This window comes from Vipera berus (assembly GCF_964194415.1).
Source record: "Vipera berus genome assembly, chromosome: 2".
NCBI classification, from domain to species: Eukaryota; Metazoa; Chordata; class Lepidosauria; order Squamata; family Viperidae; genus Vipera; species Vipera berus.
The window spans coordinates 135,455,051-135,473,014 of NC_138203.1; the positions used below are offsets into that span (position 1 = coordinate 135,455,051).

Below are 17,964 nucleotides of genomic sequence, written 5' to 3' on the forward strand. Positions count from 1 at the left end.
TATGTTCTTGACAATCTGCCCATTACAAATTTTAATTTCCAAATTGTGCGGTGAGAAAGTAAAGGAGAAGAATTCTAAGCAGATTAATGTTTAGAAGAATAAAGGCATACATGTCCATCAAAAAGTCTGTACTTTGCACTGTTTGCTTGAAAAAAAACTGCTCATTCCCTGCCTAAGGACTGGAGCTGCCATGTAGGTTTCTTCATCAGCTTAATTAATTAAAAATAGATTGATGCCTTTTTAGTATGGCTGATCCTTTGAGTGATGCCAGCCAGCTGTGTTACTTGAGTAAGAAGCAGCACACAAGTGACAAAACTCAGTTTTTCACTCAGAATAGTTTCTGCAGATCGATGCAGTTCAGAACTGAAATGGAATGAAATTGCAACCATTAGATTTCTGAGAGCTTTAAAGTTGTTTTTTTTAAAGTTCAAATTTGATATGTATATCAAATTCGAGATAAATTTCAGAACAGGTTTTGACATAAAAGTAAAGCCTTCATCCAGTTCAGTTTCACTTTTGGTGTTTTCATTGGTATCTCTGTATACTAACCAGATGTCCAAGCTAAGTTTAACTTTCTTCAAGAATGAACCAAAGTTATTAGTTACTGTAAGCCATGGTTGTCAAACTTGCAACGTCACGTGACTTGTTGCAACGTATTGCGACTTTTTTGCCATTGCAGGCAAAGGGGTGGGCGCGGTTTCACTATGATGCATCTGGCCCGCGGGCCGGCAGTTTAACACCCCTGCTGTAAGCAATTTTTTAAAAATAGTTCTCAAGGGATTGTATTTTTTGGCTGAATAAATAAAACTTGTCTGATTTGATTTACATGTCAGGTGACTGAGAATGTGAAATTCTGACTGCTGCTCCCTGTTAGGAAGACAAAATTCATTTGATCCAAGTTCAGTTCCCATGATCACATCCAGGTAACATTCTTGGCAACAGTAAAGAAGTAGCTTCTCCTTGCCTTTTGAATGTCTACATCCAAGACCAGTGCATAGCCCTGATATTTACTAATAGCTTCTGATTCAAGTACTAAGTACTGCAGGACCAATCTTAGTGCTATCAAATATTGGCTGGATTCATGTGTAGTAGGAAGGTATGGTTGAACTGTGGTTTATTGAATATAGCTGAATTGGGTGTTTTGTACAATCAATCAGCATAGAGTTGGAAGGGACTTTGGAGGTCTTCTAGTTGAACTCCCTACTCAAGCAGGAGACCCTGTATCATTTCAGGTGGTTGTCCAGTCTTTTCTTAAAAACCTCCATTGATGAAGCACCTACAACTTCTGAAGGCAAAAGCTGCTCCACTGATCAATTGTCCTAAAACAGCTGGAGATGGGTGGGTTAGGCTGTCAGGGGTCTTCAAACTTGGCCCTTTTATGACTCATGGACTTCAACTCCCAGAAGTCCATGAGTCATAAAAGGGCCGAATTTGAAGACCTCTGGGCTATGTAAACTAATTGAGAAAAATGGGGGAGGGGGAGACAATTTCATCCCTAAATACAATATATAAATATTTTTCAGATAGTTTCATGTCCACAAACAGAAAGACAGACACACACACAAACACACACACTCACACACAGAAACATGCTCTCCATGGAATTCAGTGGAATGTACTCAGTGGAACTATTTTTTTTATCCCATTTATATCCCGCCCTTCTCCGAAGACTCAGGGCGGCTTACAATTTAAAGCACAAATCAATATGCTTAGCAATTTATCTGAAGCCTCACCATGAAGTCCACTGCATAATTACGCAGGAATAAGTGCTAAATGAAAACTATTCCCAAGTAAGAGATCCAGTGTGATAAATGATGGGCTGAGAGCAAGGAGGCCTAGTTAGGCATAGAGGCCAGTTGGGGGGGGGCTTTGCACCAGTCACTCTCTTAATTTTGGACTGGGGAGTAGAAAAAATAAATTTCCCAAAATAATAGCAAACAACCTCTGGAGAGTTGCCAAGGAAACAACATGGAGCTGTCCATAAAGATGCCAAGTGCTGGGATTGACATGAAGCCCCCACTCCCAAAACTCTCAGTCAACACAGAGATGATTTGCAGTGTTTATTTTGTGGTTGTTGAATTGCTTCACATGCTGCAAGAGAGTGATGGCATCAGGCCACACAATTTCTGCTGTGGAGTGGGTTTTTAAAAATGATCTCATAAACGTCTGGATGTGTGGCAACCTTATGTAGGGTTGCCAGAATTCTATTGAAAATATATATTTTTATTGATCTCTGTTCAGGGGTATGGATTGATTTGGTGGATTATTTAGTGGACTCCAGAATCACTCTGGGCAGTTTACAATTTTATTTTAAAAAAAAACCAGTAAAGAGGAACTAGAGTGACTGGTTCATAATATCCCCGCCAACAAAACACCAATAGGCCTCCAAAAACACCCCATCCAATCCTGGGAGAACAACCATGTTATGAAAGACCTCCAGAACCTCACTTGTGTGGGAGCCATAACAATTTCTGGTATGATATCATTCAGACACTGTGAAAGAGAAGGCGTGCTTTCCTGTTGGTGGCATTGATTGATAGAAGGGACCTGAAGCAAAACTCTGTCTGATCTTAGGCGGAAAGTGTATGAAATAAACCAGGGGTGTCAAACTTCTGGCCTGTGGGCCGGAAGCATCATAGCAAAACCACCCCACCCCATTTTCCCACCCCAGTGGAAAAAAAGTCGTGATACGTCACGACACATCACGTGACGTTGCGAGTTTGACACCCCTGAAAAAGACAGTCCTCAGATACTCTCTACCAAGGAGGGTTTTATAGGTAATAATGAGCACAAAAATGAATTGGCTTACCAGAAGCCCTTCAGTAATTTATGCAACTTGTGGAACAATGGAGTTGCATGAGCATGTCCCACAATACCTGCACTACTGAATTTTGGACCAATTTTTTCTTCCAAATAGTCTTGAAGGGTATGTACCGAGTATATTGCAGGAATCCAGTGTGTGGTGATTATGGCATGAGTGACTGTGTCAAGGACCTCCCAGTCCAAAAATGGATGCAACTAGTTTACCGGATGAAGGACCTACTGGCCACGTGCTCTGCAAGCAGGAGCTGAAAGTCCAAAACTACCCCCAGTCCATCTTCCTCACAAGCTAGAGCAACTGATGTGAAACAAGGTTTCCCACCAGTTTGGTATTTTTTTTCATTGTTGTTCCTTGGATACATTTCTCTGGCTCATTTCCATCATTTAGTGCATAACTTCAGGACAGTATTTATCATTCCCAAATGACAAGCAAGCATGTCTTAGCTGGTTGCACTTCCCTTTAGCTTTTATGTGGGGTGTGTATGGCAGGACAGACTGATGTCACCATTCAAAAAAGCCTTAGAGCATGCCCAGCAACATTAATCAGAAAGTTGATCAACTGCAATCACAACCAATCCCACTTCCTTGACAATATAAATAAAAGAAGAAACCTTAAGACGTAGAGCTCACAACTACACCTGCCTCTGCAACACAGACTGCGTCCTCTCTTTCTCTGTACCTCTTTCTGCCTCTTTGTTCTCCAGCTCTTCGCCAACTAACATGTCTCACCGAGCCAACATCAGAATTCAGAGGAAAGGCTTCAGTAACACATCTGCCATCCTACCTAACTTGTGTCACGCTAACTGGAGCTCACAAAGTGTGGGCAGAGGTGGAAACTGTGGCATTGGACGTGCTGGCTGGGGCCGGGCCGGTGGGGCTGGTTTTGGCAGCCAAAGCCTTTACAATCTTGGAGGACCCAGGAGGATTGCAGTTGGAGGCAGTTATGGCAGTGGCATCGGTGGAGGCTATGGGTACGGTGGTGGAGTTTGTAATGGCTATGCTGTTGGTGGTGGTATCGGTGGAGGCTATGGGCTAGGTGGAGCTGGTTTTGGTGGTGGGAGAGGGGACCCTTCCTTCCCAGTTTGCCCACCAGGTGGAATCCAAAAAGTAACGGTCAATCCTCACCTGTTGCTGCCTCTCAAGCTGGAGATTGACCCCACCATAGAGAAGGTCCGCAAAGAAGAAGGAGAGCAGATCAAGACACTCAACAACAAGTTTGCCTCCTTCATTGATAAGGTGAGGATAAATAAATGCTTTGTTGTTTCAGAATGCAATGAATTGGGGAAAGAGCTCAAGAGCTTTCCCACAACTCCTTTTGCAATTTTCACTGATTTCATCACAGTTGTTATTTATCACTGGCTGGTACCAACTAGATGAAGTTACAAAGCTGCCAATTTTTGCCCGGTCTTGCTGCTGCACTTGCAGTAGCAACATGACTGGAATAATGCAATGGGGATTTTTTTTTCCTGTTGCAGAAAGAGAGATTGGAAAGATTTCTAAAGTTAAGATTATATTTTCTCTGAAATGAATCTCAGTAGGTCAATAGAGTTTCTCACTATACAATAGTGGTGGAAAAATGAGATCTAAGCAAACTTTATTTATTTATTATTTATTTATTTCTTTGTTTGACTTATGTGGCCACCTACATTGTATGTTAACTCTAAGTGGCTCACAATAATCCATAAAAAACACAGTGAAAAGAAAAAAGTACTCTTCTCCCAGGTGCCAGACAATCATCCTCACAGCTCCACTCCCATCACAGCCCAATGCTTGGGGAAAGAGCCAGGTCTTCACAAACCCCCCACCCCACCCCTGAAGGTCAAAATGGTAGGGATCTGTCAAATCTCAGGTGGGAAGTGTTCCAAAAGACTGGGGTGGTCATTGAGAAGACATGCCTCTGTTATACATACATACATTTTATTCTTAAAGATAGTGGAATTTGGAGCCACTGAATCTTTTGTTTCCTGGCTAGTAACCATGAATCATTGATTGGACAACCATTTGTCTGAAATGGTATGGGGATTCTGGCCTGAGCAGGGGGTTGGACTAGGAGACCCCCAAGGTCCCTTCCAATTCTGTTACTCTGTTAATCAAACTGCTTTGATGCACATGACTATGACCCTTTAGCCAGAAATATAAATTACGCAGATATGATGTAGCTCTTGCTCAAAAAACCTTTAAGAGAGTTGGAGAAAGAACTGAATCATGATGAGTAATGAGGGATATAGAAGAGGCAGGTGCAAGATAATGCCTGAGTAGGCTTAGAGTTCATTCATTCATTCCTGCATTCACTCATTCACCTACAATTGCAATTTGCCTCATTATGCAATACTGGGATACTTTTTGAGATGAGACTTGCAGCATTGGTGACGTACAGAATTGCACGGGTAGCTACATTCCCGTACACAGACTAGTCTAGAGGAATATGTTCTTATTTGTATACCGCCTTTATTATTATTTTTTACAAACACTTCAAGGCTGTGAACATATACTACACATGTTTCTCCTCCTATTTTCCCAACAAAAGAATACTGTGAGCTGAGTTGGACTGGGAGACAGTGACTGGCCGAAGGTGAACTAACTAAATCATAGCTAGAGGGCATTAGGTACAGGAAGGTTAACTGTCAGAGAGTGCAGGTGAAAAGGGAAGGCAAGGAGGGAGGGAGAGAGGGAAGGAAGGGAGGGAGGGAGGGAGGGAGGGAGGAGGGAAGGAAGGAAGGAAGGAAGGAAGGAAGGAAGGAAGGAAGGAAGGAAGGAAGATATTAAAGCAAGAAAAAATAGCCTTTTTTGTACAATCTGCTCAAGAATAAGTCAAAACAATTTTTAAAATATGCCAGGGATTAAAAAAGGATTTGCCTTTTAATCCCCAAACTCCCAAATCCATGTTTTTCTTCCTCCAGGTGCGTTTTCTTGAGCAACAGAATAAAGTGCTGGAAACAAAATGGACTCTGCTACAGGAACATGACCAGAAAACTGTGAAAAGTAACATTGAGCCACTTTTTGATGCTTACATCAACAATCTTAGGATGCAGCTGAATGATCTGGAGAAGGAGAAAGTAAGGCTGGGTGGAGAGCTACATAACACCCAAAACCTTGTTGAGGATTATAAGAGCAAGTAAGACTTTCATCTTACTCCCTCTTTTATGCATGTTTGTGCCAGGAAATCAGGTGTTTTTTGTTTTTTTTATGCCAGGTGACAGCCTGGACTGGTCCCTGTGGTTTTCTTGGGAAGGTTTTCCAGAAGTGGTTTGCCATTACTTGCTTGCTAGAGCTGAGAGTAACTGGTCCAAAATCATGGAGTTACTTTTGTAACTAAGATAGGACTTAAAGCCACAATCTCTTAGATTCGAACTTAGTGCCTTCACCACTATCCCAAACTGGCTCTTAAGATTTTGAGCCCTTTTTTAATACTCTTTGCTTATATTGCAATGAAGGACCTCACACAGTTCATTGCACCTAAAAATCTCACAACAGGCTCTGTTAAAGAGAAATGTGCAGAGGTGCTTTACCAGGTGGTGCTCTGTACATAGCTGGATTTCAACTTCCTAGGATCTCAGCATAGTTAATATTCCTGGGTTGCACAAATTCGGATGGCCATTACACTGACACAGAGAATCACAGAATTGCTAACTCTTTGCAGATGATTGTTCAGCCTTGTCCAGGCAAAGTATGGCAGGCCTAAGTCAACAAGAATGTTGGTACAGAATGTTGGTAGTAAAAGAAACCGTGCAGAAACGCTCAAAACTTTGTCCATCTTTCTATCTGTCTGTCCTCCTTCAGACCTTGTAGGTCCAGTTCCAGAACAAAGCAGATTTTTCTCAGACAGTTTTGTTATAATTGACCAGTCACTTCTGAAAATCACCTCTGGGATATTGTCAGGACCCTTTAAAAAAACTTTCAAGCAGTGCAGCATCTTTACCAGATTTCTCTAAGATGTTATTTTTCCCCCCTCCTCCGCTGGCCCAAATAGGTACGAAGATGAGCTCAATAAGCGTACGGAAGCAGAGAATGACTTTGTACTCCTCAAGAAGGTGAGAGTCTGCATGCAGTGTGAACACTTTGCAAAAAGGCAGCCCTTGCTATGACGTTAAAAGGTGGGACTATCCCAGAAACAAGTATAATCTCAATTAGGATATACATACCTACTGTATACTGTACATACATACATACATACATCGCATAAGGATAATCAGGAAGTAATAACGGACTAATAAACAGTCCTTTAACTTCTCACCATGTGTTTCCTTCTTAGGAAGTGGATGCTGCCTACATGAACAAAGCAGACCTAGAAACTAGGTTACAATCTTTAGTTGATGAGATTGATTTTCTCAGACTCCTACATGAAACCGTAAGACTCAATATTATTTTCTTTGAATTCTGCTCATTGTATTATGCAAATATATTTTATGTTCTGCCAAAGAGATAGCTACAATATTCATTTACTTTCTTGAACTAGTTTGAGAAGTCCCCTCCTCCTCACTCTTAGATAAGATGGTGCTATAAACAGGGTTGCTAAACAGAACTTTGTAGCATAATTTGCTATAAAATGGGAAGGAAGGAAGGAAGGAAGGAAGGAAGGAAGGAAGGAAGGAAGGAAGGAAGGAAGGAAGGAAGGAAGGAAGGAAGGAAGGAAGGAAGGAAGGAAAAGCACAAAGTAAAGAATATCAGAGGAAAGGCAAACATTGAAAATGGAGATAATTATTAAGACTAGCAACGGCGGGAACAAACTTTATACCTTTAAATTGTCATATTAAAATCAAAAGATGTTGACATTTCTCAAGGAGTTTAAAGAACTTTAAGAATTTCAAAATAGGATCAGAGTTAATTAAGAATTTTCTTAGTAATCTGCAGTTTCAGAATCTAATGATAAATGCTCTCATCAGAAACAGTCATTTCATATTCTTTTACTCCAATATTTACTGATCCAATATTTACTGATTCAATGAAAATTACTAAAAGTAAAGAAATTATGCAAAATGAACACCCCCTTCCCATTTCCTTACTTACCTACTAATAGAAAGGAACGCTAGCTCTAACTTTTGAATTAGGTTCTTGCCAAGGCCTGATCATTTTATGTATGTTTTCTGAGTGGACTATTCCCGTAACATGTGCAGGAACTAGCAGACCTACAGAGGCAGATCTCGGACACTTCTGTGATTTTGTCCATGGACAACAATCGCTACCTGGACCTCGACAGCATCATTGCGGAAGTCAAAGCCCAGTATGAAGACATTGCAAAGAAAAGCCGGGCTGAGGCTGAAGCTTGGTACCAAAGCAAGGTAAATCATCACCAAGGGAGTCGGGTGGGTGAGCTATTACACTGAAGTCACTGTAAGAGGCGGTCAAATGTTTTCTTCCAGAATTGGAATTTAGCAAAGTCAGGTTTTGAAGAGACATTGCCTCTTCTCCTTTCTCATTGTCCCCCCTATTGTAAATCTATTAGTAATTAGGGAAACCGCATGCCATTCTGTCCTCTTGTAAAATAGAAGGGAGGAAATTCTAACTCCTCCTTATTTCCTTTTCAATTTGCTGTACTTGCACTTTTAGAAAGGCACTTTCTCCAAAGGAGATTGTGGTAAATGTGTGTATGCAGCCTTTCTACTTCTCAGCTAGAATTCTCAGTTTGGGAAATGTAATTACCCAACTTTAATATCATCTTAGGATTTTTTTTGCCCTTTGATGTTATTATTCTATAATTTACAAATTTTTGACCCTAGTTTAGTTTTAGATTTAATGTCAATTATTCTTGTATTTACTGGTTATATTATATTGTACACTGCCCAGAGCCTCTCTTTGAGGGAAATGGGTCATTTAGACTTATGAAATATAAATAAACAAATAAAAAATGTAAGATTTGCAATGCAAAATACCTTGAGGCACCAGATTGCAGGAGACCAATAGACAAACAGATGCATACACTCTCACAAATGAATCAAACTGACTCATTCAATTAAAAAATTAAACTACAGTAGCTGCTTTCCACTTTTTTTTTAGTACGAGGAACTCCAGAGTACTGCTGGAAGACACAGTGATGATCTTCGTAACGCCAAGCATGAGATTTCAGAACTAAACCGACATGTCCAGAGAGTAAAGGCTGATATTGAAAGTGTGAAAAAGCAGGTAGGTTACTGCATTGTTCCAGAGTTACGATAATACAGTGGTACTGCTCAGCCACATTTCTGGAAGAACATTGTAATATATATCATCATATTATGTTCCCAACAGATTATTCCCAGGTTGAAATGCTTTATTTTTATCATAACATAGTGCTGTGGGGTTGTTGGTTTTTTTTTGCATATATTTAACTTCAAAATTAGCCATACTTATACGTGAAACACAGAGATGCTGACAGACAATCACCTCTTTACATTACCTGCCTGCAAAACAAAGAATAGCACAGCATCTACGATGCTCATCCTCATGACTTTCACAAAACCAATTATTCTTTTACAAACAGCTGTAACTGTTTAATTCGTTCATTAATAATTAATTCATTGTCACTTAATTGGTTTTGTAAATTACTAAGTAGGGACGCGGTGGCTCAGTGGGTTAGGACGCTGAGCTTGTCGATCAGAAGGTCGGCAGTTTGGCGGGTCGAATCCCGAGTGCCGCGTAACAGAGTGAGCGCCTGTTACTCGTCCCAGCTTCTGCCAACCTAGCAGTTCGAAAGCACATAAAAAGGCAAGTAGAAAAATAGGGACCACTCCGGTGGGAAGGTAACAGCGTTCCGTGCGCCTTTGGCGTCTAGTCATGCCGGCCACATGACCACGGAGACGTCCTCGGACAAGCGCTGGCTCTTCGGCTTTGAAACGGAGATGAGCACCGGCCCCTAGAGTCGGAAACGACTAGCACGCATGTGCGGGGGAACCTTTACCTTTACCTTTAAGTAGACAAACTCACTGGCCAACAGCCATCTTCTCCCTGGTTGTCTTCTTTCCTTTCAACCTTCCATTTAGACCACACTCCATCCTATCTAAGGAAAAAGCAACAGCAACATGGCTGATCCTATTACTGCACTAACTAGAAAATGTTGGGGAAAGGGAAATCCTATCACTAGTTACAGTGCAACAGACCAATTGCTGCCTACAGGATACAGAAAATGCCCCATTTCATTGCAAGCTGAAATATTTCTCTCCTGGATTTGTGGGTGCTCCGTCACTGGTGGTTTTCAAGAAAAAAATGGGCAACTATTTGTCCAGAGTAGTATAAGGAATCTTGCATTGAGCAGGGTATTGGACTAGAATTCCAATGCTTTTTCCAGCCCTATGATTCTTTACTTGAAATGGCTCTTTCAAAGCTGGACTATTTTGCAGATAGCCATATTATTTCCTTAACACTATCCATGCTTATAATACATGTTAGTCCTCGACTAACAACAGTTCAAAGTTGCAACAGCACTGAAAAAAGTGACTAATGACCAATTTTCACACTTACAACTGTTGCAGCATCCCCATGGTCACATGATCTTGGCAACTGGTCCATATTTATGATACTTGCAGTATCCCGGGGTCATGCAATCAGCTTTTGTGAACTTCTGACAAGCCAAGACAATGGGGAAGCCAGATTCACTCGACAACTATGTTACTAATTTAACAAATGCAATGATTCACTTAATAACTGTGGCAAGGGGGGAGGATCGAGAGCATCCTGTCATACAGCATCACAGTTTGGTTTGGAAGCGTCACTGCTTCAGACAGGAAGGCGGTGCAGAGAGTGGTGAGGATGGCCGAAAAGATCATTGGCAGTTCCCTCCCTCCCATCCAGGACATTTAATTTAATTTAATTTAATTTAATAATATTTCTATACCGCCCTTCTCCCGAAGGACTCAGGGCGGTGAACAGGGCAAGAATAAAAATACAGGATTACAAAAGTTAAAAAATTGATTAAATACATGCCCATATACTAAAAATACATCTTAAAACCCCAATAAAATGACAATAACAACCCCCTCCAGTCCCCTCATCAGGCCAGGCCAGCTTGTTCAAAAAAGTATGTTTTTAGCTCGCGGCGAAAGGAGCGAAGATCGGGCGCCGTCCGGAGCTCAACCGGTAGCTGATTCCATAGCTCCGGGGTGCCCACAGAGAATGATCTCCCCCTGGGGGCCACCAATCGACATTCTCTGACCGGTGGCACCCTGAGGAGGCCCTCTCTGTGGGAATGCACAGGGCGGAGGGAAGTTGATGCCGGCAGCAGGTGTTCCCTAAGGTACTCCGGACCCCTGCCATGTAGGGCTTTGAACACCATTACTAGTACCTTGAATCTCACCCGGAAGACAACTGGTAACCAATGCAGCTCACGGAGCAGAGGTGTAACATGGGAGTATTGGGAGACTCCCAACACAACTCTCGCGGCTGCATTCTGTACCAGTTGGAGCTTCCGGGTGGTCCTCAAGGGCAGCCCCATGTAGAGAGCGTTGCAGTAGTCTAGTCGAGAGGTCATGAGCGCGTGAGTGACCGTGCATAGATCATCCCGGCTTAGATAGGGCCGCAACTGGCGCACCAGGAGAACCTGGGCGAAAGCCCCCCTAGTCACAGCCCAGTTGAAGTCTGTTCCTCCCCATCCAGACCTGAACCACCTCCAGGCAACGGGACATCACGTTGAGGGCATCACTGGGGTGGTTTGGGGTCGAAAGGAAAAGCTGGGTATCATCAGCATACTGATGATACCCAACTCCAAAACCACGAATGATCTCACCCAGCGGTTTCATATAGATGTTGAACAGGAGAGGCGAGAGGACCGACCCCTGAGGAACTCCACAAACGAGAGACCTCGCGGTTGACCTCTGCCCTCCTGCCAACACCGACTGCGAACGTCCCTGGAGATAGGAGGAGAACCACTGTAAGACCGTGCCTCCCACTCCCAATCCCCTGAGACGCCGCAGCAAGATACCATGGTCGATGGTATCGAAAGCCGCTGAGAGGTCTAATAGGACTAGAACAGAGGAATGTCCCCTGTCCCGAGCCCTCCAGAGATCATTCACCAGCGCGACCAATGCCGTCTCCGTGCTGTGCCCGGGCCTGAAACCCGATTGGTACGGGTCTAGATAATCCGCTTCATCCAGGAGCAGAGGGAGCTGATGCGCCACCACACTCTCAACAACCTTCGCAAGAAAGCGAAGGTTGGAGATGGGACGAAAGTTGTTCAATACAGCTGGGTCCAAGGCAGGCTTCTTGAGGAGAGGCCTCACCACCGCCTCTTTCAAGATGGCGGGGAAGCTACCCTCGTTCAAAGAAGCCGATATAACTGCCTGGAACCAGCTGCGTGTCCTCTCCCGGGCTGCATAAACCAGCCAGGAAGGGCATGGGTCCAATAAACATGTGGTGGAGCTTAGCCTCCCCATGATCCTGTCCACTTCCTCCGGAGTCACAGAATCAAACTCCTCCCAGGTAATATCAACAAGACCGCCCGCGTCCTGATCGCCAGACTCTGCCCTGTCAGAGTCCATAGCACAGAAGCGTTGCTTGAGCAGGATCCATAAGATTATCTGGGACACTACTCATCCTCTTCACAACCTGTTTTCCTTGTTACCTTCTGGGAGGAGGCTTTGTGGTATCCGTAGCAGAACATCCAGATTCAGCCATAGTTTCAATCCATACAGCATTAACCTTGTGAATTCTCAGGCTTCCTCCTTCCATTATATATTCAAGATGGACAGTGTTTAATATGTATTTGTTATGTACAGTATATGCAGGGGTGTAGGTCTATACATATGTTGTATATAGTATGTTTAGGTGTGTGTCATGTATGTGTTCACTTTGAGAGCGGACAGCTAAATTTCATTTTTGATGTGTGTCGTTGTGCCCACAGTAAAAAAATGACAATAAAGGTTATCTTATCTTATCTTAAGAAAAGTCATAATATGGGGCAAGGTAGCCCTTGACATTTTAGGTATGGCCTCAGACATCCTGCTAAAGGCCAAGGATGGTTCTTGGTCCAATAAAAGTTATATATCTCTGCTTATGGGATAATATAACTGAAGATATTTTGATCTGTTCTGAAGGGAAGACCCACTATGCTAATTTCTCTTTCCTTCCTCCCCTAAGTGTGCTAATCTACAGGCAAAGATTGCTGAAGCAGAAGACCGAGGCGAACTGGCGCTCAAAGACGCAAGGCAGAAACTGACTGAACTTGAGGATGGTCTTCAGAAAGCCAAGCAAGATATGGCCAAACAACTCAAGGATTATCAGGAGCTACTGAATGTGAAGATCACCCTAGATATTGAGATTGCCACCTACAGAAAGCTTCTGGAAGGAGAAGAAGATCGGTCAGTGATAGCCCATCTAAGTAGAATCTTTACAGATCTGTGCAAATCTTTGTACTCAAAGTCTGCCTTTTTACTATTATTACTTCAGTAATGAAATAATATGGTGTGGCCTCCAGAAGCCTTGGGTTCAGTCCACAAACTCCCCCCAAAATTTCATCCCCATTAGCATGTAGTTCTGTGGGCACAGTGAGTCTTTTTCCCTTGATGTTCATCCTTCACTGTCCTGAAGGATTTGATGACTTTGCAACAATAGCCATACAACATTGGTTTTCTTTCAGCCAACTATATATGTTCAGAATACATTTGAATTCTTACCAATGCTTGATTCCTGTTTTGTTTCCTGCAGATTGGCAAATGATGCAGCGGATGCAGTGAACATCTGTAAGTATAATGAAGAATATTCACATTGTAGGACCTTTGCTATACAGAGGTGATTAAGAGGGTCCTTACCTCTATTTAGATGGAGAGAACGGCACGTTGTGTTGTCCTTTAACCCTCCTGCCTTTCCTCTTCCCTTACAATTTTAGGTTTTGCAATCATAACTGCGGCAATTATGCTAGCAGTAGCACACCAAAGTTCTTGGTGTGTTATGTCAATATAGGGCCACAGGTATGGGATGAAAATTTGCATCTTTTTCTATCTACTGTTTTAAACACCTGTAGAATGCCATGGGGCAGAATTCAACCAATTTTTCAGGCCTCAGACAGCAAGACGCAACTTTCTATGAATTCTGATCCATCACTAGATCTCACAAAGTGTTAGTAATTTCATCCTGTGGTCTCCTATGGCTTTGGAATTCTTGTATTTGATCTCAAGCAAGATCATCATACTCTTTCATCTGACCTTTGGCACCATTGAGAAATAAAATAAATAAAGAGGTTTTAAAATCAATTAATGAGTCCTTCGGGAGAAGGGCGGTATAAAAATTAAATTAAAATTAAAATCATTCCATTTGGTGGGAATGTTTGAAGGTCCCACAGTCCATAGTGATTACCCTTCTCATAATTTCCACAAAGTAGCTGCCTTTCTGAGAACTGAAAATGCCCGGGGTCTTCTCTAAGTCTGTCTCTTTTTTTTGCAGCTGTTTTCTCTTCACGTCTTTCACGAGGATCTGCTGCCGGCAGCGGTCTTGGCTACGGAAGTGGCCTCAGCATGGGTGGAGGTAGTTGCTTTGCAGTAGGAGGTGGCAACTGCAACATTGGAAGTGTCGATCTTGGAGATGGCAGCTGTTCTAGCATGAAGTTCATTTCCTGTCCTCCGACAGGTTACATAAGCTAAAGGTCCAATTCCTTGTACTTTGAAAAATGAAACACGTGAACCATGTCTTCCTGGACCTCTCCATGCAGTATTCATACATCTGTCCTTAGCTTCATGTTCAAATTTTGTAAGACAGGCCATTTCTTTGCTTGTATGTAGACAGCATTCTGCTTTTCAAATGATTCAGACTATATTGAGGCTTGCTTTCTGATTTTTCCTTCTTTCATCCATGTCAGATTTCTACATTTTTCAAGGTTTGTGTAAACTAGATAATCTTCTGCATTGTTTTTTTATGCTTGAAATCTGTACTTTGAAATATGGCTTTACTTTTTGATATGTATATTCAATAAAAACATGATTATGAGGCAATTCATTAAAAATAAGTCTTAGCATTATTGTAATGTTGTCAAGAAGCAGGCCAGAATCATACTACTGCAAATGGGCAATTTTGGACACCTATGATCTTCAAGGGAATATGTATCGGGAAGATTTGAACAAAGGTCAACCCAATTCTTTTTTTTTTATTGAAAAGTTTTAAAATACAGTTTTCCTTTAACAAACCCCCCTTCCCCCTCCCTACTCCCCCCCTACCTCCCCCCAACCTCCCCCCCTCCCCCCCTCCCTCCACCCCCCCTCCCCCCCCGACTTCCCAGAGCTAAATACAAGGTATATATATATAAAAAGGCAATCATAAACAACCATATACTAACAACTATAAATTCTAAAATCCATCACTCTCTAGCTTATATAGAATAAAACACACCTTAGCAATATTAAATATATATAAAAAACTAGAATAGAAAAAGAAAAAAAAACGAAAGAAGACTTATTCGAATGCTACATAAAACTTCTTAACCCTATACTTGTTCTGGATAAACTCAATCCATCTTCTCCATTCCATAATATAACGTTCTTGCGAATGATCTTTCAAATAGGCCGAAATCTTCGCCATCTCTGCCAGGTCGGAAACCTTTAAAGTCCATTCTTCTATGGTCGGCAGTTCCTCTTTCTTCCAATATTGACCTATCAAAAGTCTTGCTGCCGTAACTAAGTTCAACATCAACTTGGAGTCCACAACTGTAGCATCAACAATTATTCCCAGCAAAAAAAATTGCGCACAAAACTTTATCCTCTGTTTAAAAATCTTCTGCATATTCCACCAGACTTTTATCCAAAAAGCCTTAACCTTTTTACATGTCCACCATATGTGAAAATATGTTGCATCTTCATCACCGCACCTCCAACATTTAGGCTGATAATTCGGATACATACTTGCAAGCTTTTTAGGATCTAAATGCCATCTATAAAACATTTTGTAAAAGTTCTCTCTTAAATTTTGAGCTTGAGTAAATTTTACATTCCTCACCCAAATCTTTTCCCACGTGTCCATTGTAATAACTTCCTGAATGTTTTGGGCCCATTTTATCATACAATCCTTAACAAGCTCTGTTTCTGAATCAATCTCTATCAATGCAAGATATATCCGTTTGATATGTGCTGGTCCCTGATTTCTAATTTGCTTTATCAAATTTTCATCAGTCATTGCAAATCCATTTTTCTGGTCTTCTTTCCACCTGGCCCGTAATTGAATATATTGAAACCAAGTTTGAACAACCTTCTCTTCTCGCAAGAGACTATATGATTTCAAACACCAAACATTCCTTTCCAGGCTTAAAATTTCCTTGTACGTAGTCACATCATGTTTGAAACCAGCATGTATATTTTCTATTGCGTGTTTTGGAATTGCCCACAATGGTATCTTGCTGCTTAACTTATGTCTATACTTCTTCCAAACTCTCAGCAATGCCTGTCTTAAAATATGCATCCTGAACACAGTATCTACCTTCTTATCATACAACAAATATGCATGCCAGCCAAACAACAAATCATGGCCCTCAAGATTTAATAACCTCAATTGCGTCAAATTAATCCAGTCGCTTATTCCTACTAATGCAGCAGCTTCATAATATAATTTAAAATTAGGCAATTTAAGGCCACCTCTCTCACGAGTATCCTGCATAATCTTAAGTTTAACTCGTGGCTTTTTCCCTGCCCACACAAATTTATTGATACCACGCTGCCATTCCTCCAAATTAGAATCTTTCTTAAGAATCGGTATCATTTGAAATAAAAATAAAAATTTGGGCAGGACATTTATTTTCACTGCTGCAATCCGTCCCAACAAAGACAATTGCAATTTTTGCCAACTCTCCAATTCTTTTTGAATTTTCCCCCATAGTTTTTCATAATTATTTTTATATAGCTTTGTATTAGAGGGCGACAAAATCACCCCCAAATATTTAACCCTTTTAACAATCTCAAATCCGGTTAATCCTTCTAAGAGAGCCTTCTGTGAAACTGTCATATTTCTAGCCAAAATTTTAGTTTTCTGTGTATTTACTTTAAATCCAGAAACCTTCCCATATTGCGTTATTATCTCCATCAGGTCCACAACAGAGTTCTCTGGCTGGGTCACTGTAACAACCAGATCATCTGCAAATGCTCTCAATCTATAGTCCTGATCTCCAACTTGTATCCCCTTAATTTTTTCCGAGTTCCGAATCTTAACCAATAGTATCTCTAATGTTAACACAAATAACAAGGGCGATAACGGACACCCTTGCCTTGTGCCCTTCTCAATATTACATGCTGCTGTCAGGCTATTGTTAACTATGATTCGGGCAGTTTGTTTTTGATATAATGCCCTAATCGGTTGTAAAAAGTTTTTGCCAAAATCCATTTTATCTAAAACTTTCAACAAAAATTGCCAATTCAATTGATCAAAGGCCTTTTCAGCATCTAAAAAGATTAATGCTGCAGAGATCTGGTTGTGCCTTTCCAAAAACTCTAACACATCAACTATATGTCTCACATTATTTTTCATTTGCCTACCACTAATAAACCCCGTTTGATCCCCATGAATCACCTGTTGCAGAACCCTCATCAGTCTATTAGCCAAAACCTTAGCAAATATCTTATAATCTGTATTTAAAAGCGATATCGGTCTATAATTTTTAATTTGAGTAGCATCCTGGTCTTCCTTCGGAATCAAAGAGATAAAAGCTGTTCTCCAAGACGGTGGCACCTTTCCCCCCCTCTGAATTGTCTGAAACAGTTCCTTTAACGGCTTTATCATCTCTAATTGTAAATTTTTATAATAGGACGCAGTCAAGCCATCCGTGCCTGGCGCTTTATCCACCTTCAGTTCCTTAATTGCTGTAAAAATTTCTTCTTCTGTAATCAGTTGATTAATCCCCTCTTTTTGTACTTGCGTAAGAACCGGGATGCTAGCATTCTCCAAGTATATATCAATATCTTTTACATTAATTTCCTCTTTAGTATATAATTTCGAATAAAAATCCACAAAAGCATCCTTAATAAGATTCTGTTGAAACACAACTCTTCCTTTGTACTCAATCTTATCTATATTAGAGGCCCTTTGTTTTTTTCTCAGTCTATAAGCTAACCATCTGCCTGGTTTATTAGCGTTGCAAAAAGTATTATGCCTAGCGAACCGCAGATTGGTCGCCACTTGATCTGCCATTAATTTATCAAATTGTCCTCTTAGCAGTCTAATAGCCTCCTTGATCTTCACATCCTCTGGGTTCAAAATCAAAGCCTT

The 17,964-nt window shown here is 41.3% G+C and overlaps 1 protein-coding gene across 1 annotated transcript in view; it reads left to right on the top strand.

Annotated features, from left to right (window-relative positions):
• Positions 1-3,540: 3,540 nt before the first annotated feature.
• The window catches only part of LOC308662144 (keratin, type II cytoskeletal cochleal-like), a gene marked incomplete at both ends in the record, with an annotated part of 33,599 nt that continues 19,175 nt past the window's right edge, over positions 3,541-17,964 (top strand). Inside the window, 9 exons of the mRNA XM_081317635.1 lie at positions 3,541-4,056; positions 5,721-5,935; positions 6,791-6,851; positions 7,073-7,168; positions 7,935-8,099; positions 8,815-8,940; positions 12,865-13,085; positions 13,432-13,466; positions 14,167-14,289. Coding sequence (XP_081173761.1) covers positions 3,541-4,056; positions 5,721-5,935; positions 6,791-6,851; positions 7,073-7,168; positions 7,935-8,099; positions 8,815-8,940; positions 12,865-13,085; positions 13,432-13,466; positions 14,167-14,289 — 1,558 coding nt within the window. The remainder of the gene's footprint in view (positions 4,057-5,720; positions 5,936-6,790; positions 6,852-7,072; positions 7,169-7,934; positions 8,100-8,814; positions 8,941-12,864; positions 13,086-13,431; positions 13,467-14,166; positions 14,290-17,964) is intronic.